Source organism: Nematolebias whitei, chromosome 8 (genome assembly GCF_014905685.2).
Source record: "Nematolebias whitei isolate Nwh7 chromosome 8, NemWhi1, whole genome shotgun sequence".
Taxonomy (NCBI): domain Eukaryota; kingdom Metazoa; phylum Chordata; class Actinopteri; order Cyprinodontiformes; family Rivulidae; genus Nematolebias; species Nematolebias whitei.
The window spans coordinates 37,171,191-37,183,436 of NC_056505.1; the positions used below are offsets into that span (position 1 = coordinate 37,171,191).

Below are 12,246 nucleotides of genomic sequence, written 5' to 3' on the forward strand. Positions count from 1 at the left end.
TTTATTGTTCTGGTACATATACATTTACAGCTTTTATTTTATAATTATATCTTATTCTCATTATCCATCATATTCGTCTTGATAGATTTTGCTACAACTCCAAAAAATAACAGCCTTAAAATAGGCATTGCTTGATTTTTGCCCAGTGACAGCTTGCTGCCATCTTGCTTTCTTTATCTACCTTCTGGTTCCGAATAATTCTGCTTCTGCCAACATAATGCAGAATATCTGTCTTCTGTTTGTCTTCACTAAAGGTCTGAACCAATTTTGACCCGGATGAAAGAAGATCACACCCGTATCATCCTTCCTGCCATAGACAACATCAAGTACAACACCTTTGAGGTGCAGCAGTATGCCAATGCTGCCCATGGCTACAACTGGGGCCTGTGGTGCATGTACATCATCCCCCCACAGGAGTGGCTGGACAAGGGCGATGAGACGGCCCCTATCAGGTGAGGGCAGTAGCTGATGAACAGCGTCCATTATGGATGAGGACGTCTGATGAAATATGGATAGCTTTGGGACATGACTTATTCATGTAGAGCCATCAAACAAAGGTGATAAGTGGTTCGGCGCGCCACACACAAATAAAGGCTTCCTGTAGTAAGCTGTCTAATTAACATGATGAATATCTTCATTTTAATGCAGGATCATGAGGCCATAATGATGAGGAGGTGTCATTACTGTTGTGTTGTGTGTATACACGTTACCTGTTACCAAATTAAGAACCATGGAGATAAATTTCATGTTTCTAAAGAAAAAAGAACAGTTTTAAAACATAAAATATAAACACATTCACTTCATGATGTGAACAGTTAATTCAAGTCAAGTATTTAATCCAAAACATTCATATAAATGCATTTATAGGAATAAATTTTCTTTTGGCTGCTCCCTTGTGCAAGGGTTGCCACAGCGAGTGAATTTGAACGAAAGATGTGGGAATGTTTTTTTTAACGCCGGATGCCTTTTTCTGACACAACCTGGGCTCGAACGAGCAACCCAACCATTAGGGTCAGCTGTAAACATTTATGGTGCAACTGTCTATAAAAAAAAAAAAAAAAATCAAAAGGTTGGACATGGGTGGCTCAGTTGGTAGAGCTGCCACCGCTCAGCAAGACGGTTGCCAGTTCAAATCTCAGCCGGGTAGCCTTTCTGGGTAGAGTTTGTATGTTCTCTCTGTGCATGTGTGGGTTTTCTCCAGGTACTCCAGTTTCCTCCCACAGACTATAAACATGCATGTTAGGCTGATTGGTAACTTTAAATTATCTCGAGGTGTGAGTGAGAGAGTGAATGGCTGTTTGTCTCTATGTGTCCCTGTGATGGACTGGAGACATGTCCAGGGTGTCTCCCGCCTCTCACACAATGACTGCTGGACAAGGACACCAGTGACCCCCGTGACCCGCAAAGTAAGAAGCGGGTAAAGATAATGTATGTATGGATAGATGGATGGAAGGTTGGACATATTTTATGGGCTTTGGGAGCTTTGGGGGTTGGGTGGACATGGTTGTTGAAGTATAATATGACAAAAGGAACAACTGGTATGGTGTTGGGTTGTTAACTTTTGGATAACATGTCTGTTCTGACTGAAACCTGTACTCATCTGTGCTCTTAAATGAGCCAAACATCAGATGATTAAACAATTTAACATCAGGAGGAAACATCAAAGCATGACTGAACAAATGTACATTCATAACCAGAAATGTTGCTTGAATTCTGATACTATAAATTTCCATACAAATCCAAACATGTGACAACAGACAAAAACATGTTTTGTTTGGATTAAGGACAAATGTAATAAGGTTACTCAACCTCTCTATATATTAATCTGCATATTTGTATCACATGACACATGTCCAGTCCAATTCAGGAAACAGGACTTTAATCAAGCTACACATATTGTATATTTTGATGCCCACTGTTAGAATCTCATCAGTTTATCATTGCTGACTTTCACAAAAGGCTTTTAAATTATTTTCAAGAGCCGCCAAAATTCAACTTTGGACCAGATTCATGGCCTCACAGTTACTTTCGTTAGATACAGGGTGTCTCATATCAAGAATGTGATGACTGTCTCTGCTGTCTGCCTAAATATTGGATGTTTTCTCCAATCTCCATAAAAATCATTTATTGCAGAGAATCAGCTGCTAGATGTGGGATATACAAACAATAAAACAGGAGTTCCAGACATAGCTGAGTCACTTCTGTTTCCCTGTTGACACTTTACTGCCAATGGACAGATTGCCTCAGGGGCCATATGAAGTGTGTCGGCCATGTGGATTTCTATTGGAAATCATTGTGCTGCTTGTTTTCTCAAGGTTTGTGCCCATCAACAACAGAGGCTCTGACATCCTCAGAGCTCAGGCGCACAGTCTTTTCTAGTTGGCGTGAAAGATTCAAACAAAAAGATGGTGAAAAGGTGCAGGAGTGCACACAACTGTCACAGAGGCTACAGAGAATTGAAACCATTTAAAAGATGTGACAAAAAAATGGACTTTCTTCAGCAGCTGCCATGATTATTGACAGGATGCTTTAGGAAGAAAGTGATAATGGCTATAGAAAGCTTTGGTAGATCAACAGATATGTGAAATCTTTCACTTAAATAAACAGTTTTAAGAGGAAAACTGAAGTGTTTAACATCAGTTTCAAGCAAGACAACTTTCCCAACAGACCAGTTTGTTTCACTCAGGTTTGCTAGGGCAAGCTTGTAGGTTTTGATTGACATGCACAAGAATCATGGGTAAAAATAAAACTTGGTCATGAGAACCTGTTTCTTCAGTTTAACAAACCCTACATAGAGTATCACAATTAAATTAGAGTCTTTGTTGTTTTGTTTTTCAGTGTGGACAGGAAAATAGATGGAAACAAAATAACGGAAGTGAGTTGAAGGTTTAAAAGACCACCTATGAATTTAAAAATCCACGTGTAATAATTAATAACATCACATTGTCTATGTTTTCACCTTAAACCACAACAGACCTTTACATTCCAACAGTTCAATTAGAAACATGCACATTTGTATAAGTTTGTTAAATTTCTATCTTCAAGTTGCTTCATTGACGTTTCCTAAACACTAGTCGAGTTTATAGCTTGAATTTCCTGATGCATGCTCAATAATCCAGGTAGAAAAATCTAAAAAAGTTAAATCTGGTCCTCTGGACATTCAAAAAAACAAAACAAAGCAAAACAACAAAAAATGTAGAAACGTTTCGTCTCTCATCCGAGAGACTTCTTCAGTCTGAGGAGCTGTATTCAGCTCAGTCTCTTAAATAGCACCTTCTCAGAGTGGATCAACCAGTTTTGCTGCTGACAACCAAAACCAGCTGATCACATGCTCAAGAAGGACCATCAGCCTAACAATGGATCATTAGCACACTGATGGCTGTTTACTGTTCACAGAGGGCTGAGTGATACTAGCAATCACAGCATTGTAAGAGGGGGACAATTGAACCCGGAGGCCTCCACCCCTGTTTAATGATGGACGGTTTCTTTTCACAAAGATGGCCTCCTAGCAAACCATCGTTCCTCTCTGTCCAGGATGTGAACATCTTCATCCTTGAAAGAGTGACCGCTGGCCTGGAGATGAGTGTAGACCGCAGAGTCCTGGCCTGATGATGTTGATCTTCTGTGCTGGGCCATCCTTTTGGCCAGTGGCTGTTTAGTTTCCCTGATGTAAGACTGATCACAGCCCTCCTGACACTGAACAGCATACACATTACTCTGTTTGTGCCGGGGGACTGGATATTTGGGATGAACCAGTCTTTGACGTAATGTATTTTGGGGTTTAAAAGCCACTGGGACGTTATGTTTAGAAAATAAACGTCTCAGTTTCTCTGATACTCCCTCAACATATGGAATGACCACTGGTCTAGGTCTGGGTTCCTCCTTTTCAACTGTTGGCTGACTGGAGTCCTGTTTGGGTTTCTTCTCTGCTTTTAGGAAGGCCCAGTTAGGATATCCACATTGCTCTAGAGCCTGTCTTGTGTGGGATTTCTCCTTCTGCCTGGCTCCTGAGCTAGTGGGGATGCTGTCTGCTCTGTGGTACAGAGTCCTGATGACTCCTAACTTGTGCTCCAAAGGGTGATGGGAGTCAAACTTCAAATACTGGTCTGTGTGGGTGGGTTTGCGGTACACCTCAGTTTGCAAATGTCCTTCATCAGAGACTGAGACCTCACAGTCCAAGAAAGCCAACTTGCCATTTTTTTCATCTTCTCGTGTGAACTTGATGTATTTATCCACAGAGTTGATGTGGTCAGTAAAATGTTGGACTTCCTGAGATTTGATTTTAACCCAGGTGTCGTCAACATACCTGAACCAATGACTTGGTGGTGTCCCTGAAAAGGACGTCAAGGCTCTCTTTTCTACCTCCTCCATGTACAGGTTGGCAACAATAGGAGAAACTGGAGACCCATTTTTTGTTGTTTTGCTTTGTTTTGGGTTTTTTTGAATGTCCAGAGGACCAGATTTAACTTTTTAGATATAGCTTGAATTGTTTTGTTTAGAATTAGGATGTAGTGTTTTGTATGTTTTTGTGCAATAGGGGATATTTGTAGATGTTGTATTGCAAATTTGTTAAGGTTTTTATTTTTTAGTTTAGTCACCTAGAAATAAGAATTTGTTTCAGTTTTAATGTTACTTGCTCTCAAACATATGGATGTTGGATCGCAAATCTTTGTGTACAGATTAACCTGAATTTGGAGACAGTTTTGAACTTGTGTACATCATTTAATTAACTCAATAGGTTCCTATAACCTCTCATTTTAATTATATGTGACCCTACTGGGGCTCTGCAGGGTTTGCTAGTATGGAGATAGGGGTGCATGTTTTTCTTTTTTTTAAGCTGTGTTGTTAAAAGTTGCTAGCTCTTTTTTACACTTTTCATTGAAATGAATACATAAAACTAGAAACAGATGTGATGAATGGCCGATATAGTTGATTTTTATGCAAAGAGATGAAAACGGTGAAAAACAATGTAGACATAAGGTTTGTTGCTCAAAAATAAGCCTTATAACAAACTTGACTTTATACATCATTAAAAATGCCTAAAAAATTGAGATTTTCACAGTACATGTGTAAATTTGAGATATCATTACTACTAGAGGTCAAAATGGATGCCTACTTTAAAAAAAAAGCAACATTTTAGGGGGCAAACATGATCTTAATGATCTGTCTTGCTATAAGATGTTTGTTTTTCAAGCAGTGACCAACAGTATTGGGGGGGGTGTCCATGGGATATATGAGCCCTGCAGGCTGACCATCGCAAAGTAGCTTAACCTTATATTTCTGACTGAGTAACTCAGAGGCACCTCATCACTAGTGGCAGAGAGACATCATAAAAAACATTCAACAAAAGGCACATCGTTTCTTGAAGGAGCACACATCACCCGTTGCCCTTCATTCCAAAGTTTTATTTATTTTGGTCAAAAATTGAAAATAACTTTGATTCAATATTGCAGTATATTGCATCATCTTCTATGATCTGTTAGCACTTGAAGTATGTGCTGTGAATGACTGTCAGCTACTATCACAACATAATTTAGTTTACTATCAGTAAAATTTACTGAGGTATAGACAGTTTTGTTTAGTCTACAGTCAATTGGCTGTAGGGGTCATCTTAAACTGGGTTAACACCAAACATTTATCTGTTGTGGATGTACAGCCATTAATAATTTGCTGAGCGTTTCACTCAAATCCATCCAGTGGTTCATGAAATATTTTGATAACAGACAAGGTATCAGATGAGATTACTCACAGTTAATATTGAAGTTTAAGATGAAGGTATAAGTGTTGAACACAAAGCGTGCATTTTGAACAATGCTCCGCTACTGCTAAACCAGTCTTTATCCTTATCTCTGTAAAACTGTAAGAGTTAAAGCATTGCTTGTGTTTTCTAAAGCCATTTGGCTGCGGCAGCCATCTTGAATCGGGTTGACTCCCAACTTTTCAGTTGAAGAAGTCAACTCAAGTCAAGGTTCTTTACTGTCATTTGCACCTTTACTTTCTGAAGGTTTTGGTAAAACTTTGTGCCGCTCAAGGTGGCTGCATGTTGGAGCAGCTCTGTTACTTTCATTCTGAGATTTTACTTTTAGAAACTTTAATTCCTCTTTTTTTGGATGTAAATCACATTTTTGGATGAGTGTTTCCTCTGGTATCGGATGCTGTGCAGCTTGAAGGATTTTTACTGACATTTTTTTTAGTTTGGACATTTGTTATGATGCGTAACCATGGCAACAAGGCAGTTTTCTACAACCAACAGCAGCTGATTAACATCTCAAAAGCTCAAATAATATCTCAACTACAGCCTCAAACCTCAAATGAGTTAAAAGGATGTTCTGTGGATGCATTCTCATCTACCTGCCAGCTGTGCTCGAGTGCCTGACCACTGAGATCCTGGAAATAGCAGGAAACATGGCTCATGACAGCGGAAGGACAGGATTGTCCCTCGGCACCTACAGTTGTCTGTCTGCAGCAATGAGAAGCTCGGCAGACTGCTGGGAGGAGTGACCATCGCTCTGGGAGGAGTTGTGCCCAGCATTCAGGCGGTCCTACAGCCCGGGGGAACCGAGAGGCCAGCCGAGTCTGGGTGGATGGATCGGACGACATCTGCAGCCAGTTTCTTAGGATCCACTGTGGGATGGACCTTTACAAGAGATCCTTCCTGTCTACAGCCATCAGCATCTATAACATCTCTTAATGAAATGAGGATAACGAGTTACAGCAACAAATAATTTCCCTTTGGGATTAATAAAGTATTTTTGAATTGAACTGAATTGAATTGACAACACGTTCAGTTGGCCATGAGGATTTTTTAACAGAACAGACAAAAACACACATCTGCTCACAGACAGGTAAAGTTCTCTAACTCCTCTGTGTTCAGTAACAGGCAATAAAAACATTTGAATCACAAAACTTCTAAATGCTAACTCCTTATTTACTGATTTGTTTATGGAAGACTGAATGTTGCTGCAACGTCTCAGTTGAACAGGAAGGATTGATGAGGGGGGTTTAAAGACAGGTTGGATGTATGGTATTTAGCTTCTCTTTGCAGCATTTTAAGAGGAACAGATGGCTCCAATTACTCACTTAATTGGCTCCAGTTAATTGGCTCTAGTGGGGTGAATCACTTTAATATTGCTGGTTTAATCACCTTGCACACCCGACTAATAGGAGAGGCTCCAAACTTTGATGGAAATAATTACAACTTAAAATTGCCAATACATATAATAAACTTTTAGTGCTGCCTGTTATCCAAGAGAAAACTTTTAAATGACTGTTTCATAAGAGTCAAAAGCAAAATTTGTACAGCCAGACTGGGGATCAGGGAGTCATTGTTACTCTCCAAAGGTTAATGTGTTTGCCTGTGGCTGAGTGTGTGTGTGTGTGTGTGTGTGTGTGTGTGTGTGTGTGTGTGTTTGTTATTCAGTAAAAATATCAAAAAATAAATCACTGATTATTTATTCACTGATTTAATGACACTTTCATGGAGTACTCATTGAGTAAATCGAAAACTTATTAACATTTGGAGTCAACCTTATCCAAGATGGGACACAACTAATAAAATTTAGCCAATAGAAAAATATCTATACCCTAGTGCAGACATGGTCAACATATGGCCTGATGGCCAAAAGTGGTCCTCGGATAACCACTGTCCAGCCCACACAATTCTTAATTGAAAACAAAACAACATTTTAAAAAGTTGATGAAAACCTGAAACTTGAGGAATTTTCAAATAAAAATCTTGGGCAAATACAGTGAACACTTTTAGATTAAGATAGGCTAAACAATTTTTCAGAGTCAGAGATTCTTTATTGTCATTCGCACAACATGCGGTACATATGGTGGAGCGAAATTATGTACACATGGTCCCAGTTACATCCAACAATAAAATGAATAAGAAAAACAGTGATAAGATATGAACTAAGAAAAACATCAACTAAAAATACACTAAGCACTAATAGCATAAGAACGTTACATCTAACAGCAGCACAAACATGAGTCTGTGTGAGCAGATGAGCACGCATGAACACATCAACATGAAGCAGATCAGCAGCAACATTGAAGCAGATCAGCAGCAACATTGAAACAGATCAGCAGCAACATGTTATTCTTCACAGTGATTATCCTGGTTAGAGATTCATGAGTCTAACAGCATCAGGGTAGAAGCTGTTCCTCAGTCTAGTGATTCTACACACTTAATGCTCCTCAACCTCCTTCCTGAGGGGAGCGGGGCAAAAAGTGTGTGTGCTGGGTGAGTGGGGTCCTTCATGATTCAGATGGCCCTCTTCCTGCACCTGGATGTGTAAATGTCTGTGATGGTGGGGAGACTGACTCCAACAGGCTTCTGTGTAGCCTTCACCACTTTCTGCAAAGCTTTTCTTTCTGCAGCTGTGCAGCCTCCATGCCACACATTGATGCTGGATCACAGGATGCTCTCCACTGCACACCTGTAGAAGGAGGTGAGGACTGAGCTTCCCAGACCAGCTCGTCTCAGCTGCCTGAGAAAGAAGAGTCTCTGATTAGCTTTCTTGATCAGGCTGGTAGTGTTGTTGCCATAGCTGAGGTTGTCATTCATGTGTACACCCAAGTACTTGTAGCTGGAGACCACTTCCACTGCAGATCCTCTGTAGGTGTGTTTGTTCCTGCTGAAGTCCACAATCATCTCCTTTGTCTTTTCCACATTGATGTGAAGGTTATTCTCTTTGCACCAGCTCTCCAGATGTTCCACCTCCTGCCTGCAGCTGGACTCATCATTGTCTGTGATGCATCCCACCACTGCTGTATCATCTGCAAACTTTACAATTTGACAGCCTGGATGGGTAGCTGCACAATCATATGTGAGCAGAGTAAACAAGAGGGGGTTCAACATACATCCCTGAGGAGAGCCAGTGCTGAGGGTTATGGTGGAGGAGGAGAAGTTGTGGATCCTCACTAACTGTGGTCTGTTTGTTAAGAAGTCTAGTACCCAGTTACAAATAGAGGGGCTTAGTCCTAGTGTGAATATTTTGTCCATCAGGGTATGGGAGATCTTGGTGTTGAAGGCGAATGTGAAGTCCACAAAGAGCATACGGACGGACGTAAGAGTCTTTCTGCTCCAGGTGGTTGAGTACAGTGTAGACCACAGAGGAGATGGCATCCTCTGAAGCTCAGTTCTCACGGTATGCATACTGATGAGGGTCCTTGTTGATGTTGATGGTTGTTTTGATGTGGGTCATGACCAGTTTTTCAAAGCATTTAGTGACTATTGGGGTGAGGGCCACTGGCCGATATTCAGACCAGTCACTGTAGAGGTTTTTGGAAATGGGATGATGGTGGCAGTCTTCAGGCAGACGGGAACTGTCTCCAGGGTAAGTGAGGTGTTAAAGATGTCTGCCAGCACCTCGCAGAGCTGATCGGCACATTCCTTCAACACTTTCCTGGGAATGATGATGGTGGAGACGGTGTCAGTACATGTACTAATGTAACCCAGAACTGAGGATGCGTATTGGTCCAGATCAAGCGATCCTACATTTTCAGCAGCTTCTCTAAAAACCTGTCAGTCTGTTTGATCAAAACATTGTCTCAGTATGGGCCACTGTCCTGGATCCATCATTTAACTTTCTTTTGTACCGTTCTGGAGCGTCTCAGCGGGGGGAGGTAAGCAGGAGCCATTAAGTTTGAGATGTGATCAGAGAATCCTAGGTGGGGGCGGGGTTCAGCTTTGTATGCATCTTTTTCATTCATGTAAACACGGTCCAGCATGTTGTTTCCACGTTTGGTATGTCCACATGCTGGTAAAAGCTTGGGAGGCAGTCCTTTAGATTCACGTGATTAAAGTCTCTGGCTACTATGAAAAGCGCCTCAGGGTGTTTCTTCTGCAGCAAGATGATTATATCATGCAGTTCCTGCAGTGTTTCATTAGCATTAGCATCCGGAGGAATGTAAACAACTGTGATGAAAGTCACTGTGAACTCGCGGGGTAGATAATGTGGCCAACATTTCACTGTTATCTGCTACAAAGCCTTTGAGCATAAGCTTTTTTACAACAGTACAGTTCGTGCACCTACTTTTACTCACGTAGATGCAAACTCCGCCTCCCCATGATTTCCCCGTTAGCTCGCTGCAGCGGTCGGTCCGCTCGAAAAAAAAGTCCGTCATCCAGCTGGAAGACTGTATCCGGCGTTTCACTTGTCATCCATGTTTCCGTGAGGCAAAGCACCGCACACTTCATCATCTCTTCTGAGGCGCCAGCTCTCAGACGGAAGCAAATCCATCTTGTTGTCCAACGAGCGGACATTTGACAGAAAGTGAGACGGCATCGGGAGTTTTCCATCTTTAGAGTTAGCTCGTAGCCTCATCATAACCCCCACCCGGCGTCCTCTCTTCATAAGCCGGGAGCAGCACTTCCTCTTCTGCCTGTTGGAACGCCTCTGCTGCAGCTTCAATGGTAATTGACTTTAAGATCTGCATTCTGCCAAGCGTAGTTTTGAGTTTGTTGCTGATTTCTGCTATATTTCGTAGCAAATCTGCTCCTATTCTCATCAATTCGGTTCGGCTATAGTTCACACACATAAATTGTGCGGAGTCAGGCACAGAGTCAATATCAAAACTTCTAAAAACTGGGATAGTACTGGGAGCCTGTGAAGCTACAACTGCTCTGGGGATGGCCATCTTGGTCCCATCAGTGAATAATAAATTCATATTAAATATTTAAATTTAAATAATAAATTTACGTTGTGTTTCCAAAACTAGAATGAACTCTGAGATTAAAAAAGCAAACATATAAGTGGATGTTTTTTTATTTTTTTTTTCATATTTAAGTTAATATATTGTCACAAGAACCAGGTTTTAGAAAGTTTATCTTATATTCCTAAAGAGTATTGGAGACACATATTTTTATTGAGCATGCTAACTACGCTGCAACAAGTAAGCTTTTTCCAATTCTCTATGTGGCCTTTTAACTTTTTAAATATCTTGATTTGGCCCTCTGGAAAAAATATTGTCCACCCCCTCATGTATTTTACTGATAAGGAGCTAACGTGTGTTGTGGTAGTAGCTGAGAGTCAGTCACAACACTTACAGATCACTAACTGAGACATTGCAATGTTCAAGGTTTGACCAGACTAGCTATAATTCCATAATTTCTCAACATAAGATGCTCTTAGTCTAAAATAATGCCATGAAAAGTGGCCGATGATGTGCATTCATTAAAGGGATGCCAGGTCATTAATTTTCACACATTGGACTACTTGAACTGCTGAGTCTGCTCAAATAGAGAAACAGTATTGATGTTAGGGAGTGTATTCCAAAGAGTTGTTCTCAATATTTGAGGCAAGGTAGGTCACTTGTCAAAAGGAGAGGATGAGGTGAAGACTCTGATTGTGTGTGGTTTTATCTACACAGCCAGCCTCAGCCACTTCTGTTTAAACAAAAGTGTACTGAGAAGCACAACTGCACAGTATGAGGCATGAATAATGTTGTTGTGCACCATGAAAATTTAAAGTGTTTAAATGCATCTGCAATACACAGAGCTAAGAGGAAAAATGGAGCTCTTAGCTTTTGTCATGCATAACTTTTGAATTCCAGCTCCTTAAAAAAAACGTTGTAAATTGAACAAATTAGGTCAATTGGACACAGAGCATTTAATGTGTTTTTTTCTGAAGCTTTAAAGCCATTCACGGAGCAGAATTTGGAGAAAAGCTTTTCACAGAACTCGGAGTTTGCAGCCCTATGTCAGGTGTATTTATTGCTGATCCCAAATGTTCAGAACAACACTCAAAAGTGATGGCCCACGCAGAGTTTTATATGAGGTCTAAACTTAAAAGCTCTGTTCTCTTTGGCTCACATACTGTACGGCCCTGAGCACTCTGACTCAATAAATCACAGCGCAGCTCAAGAAGCACTATAAAGAACCACTGCTGGGTCTGCAGACGCACGCTTGCCTTCAGTCCATGTGAGCTGCAGTGCATGTGCTGGACTTGCCCCAGGCTTTAGACCAGACCAATGAATAGAGCTGATCACTGATCTCTGTGCAATAATAATACAGCCAGCATGTGAAGGCTGTGACCTGAGCTTTTAAGAGCTGTCAAGATGACAGAACAAAGAAGTAAGAGGGGAAAGAAAAATGTACTTTTATGTCAGTGTTCATTTTTTTTTAATTTCTGTAAGGCAGAAAAACGTCAGAACACAATTTTAGATTGTTGCAAATCACTGAAACAAAAGTGTTTGTTACTTTGTGTTTTTATTTAAAAAAAATACTTGGAGAATGTTGTA

The 12,246-nt window shown here is 40.7% G+C and overlaps 1 protein-coding gene across 1 annotated transcript in view; it reads left to right on the forward strand.

Annotated features, from left to right (window-relative positions):
• The window catches only part of galnt9 (polypeptide N-acetylgalactosaminyltransferase 9), a 184,903-nt gene that overhangs the window by 78,961 nt on the left and 93,696 nt on the right, over positions 1 to 12,246 (forward strand). Inside the window, exon 4 of the mRNA XM_037681249.1 lies at positions 255 to 452. Within this exon, the coding sequence (XP_037537177.1) occupies positions 255 to 452 (198 nt within the window). The remainder of the gene's footprint in view (positions 1 to 254; positions 453 to 12,246) is intronic.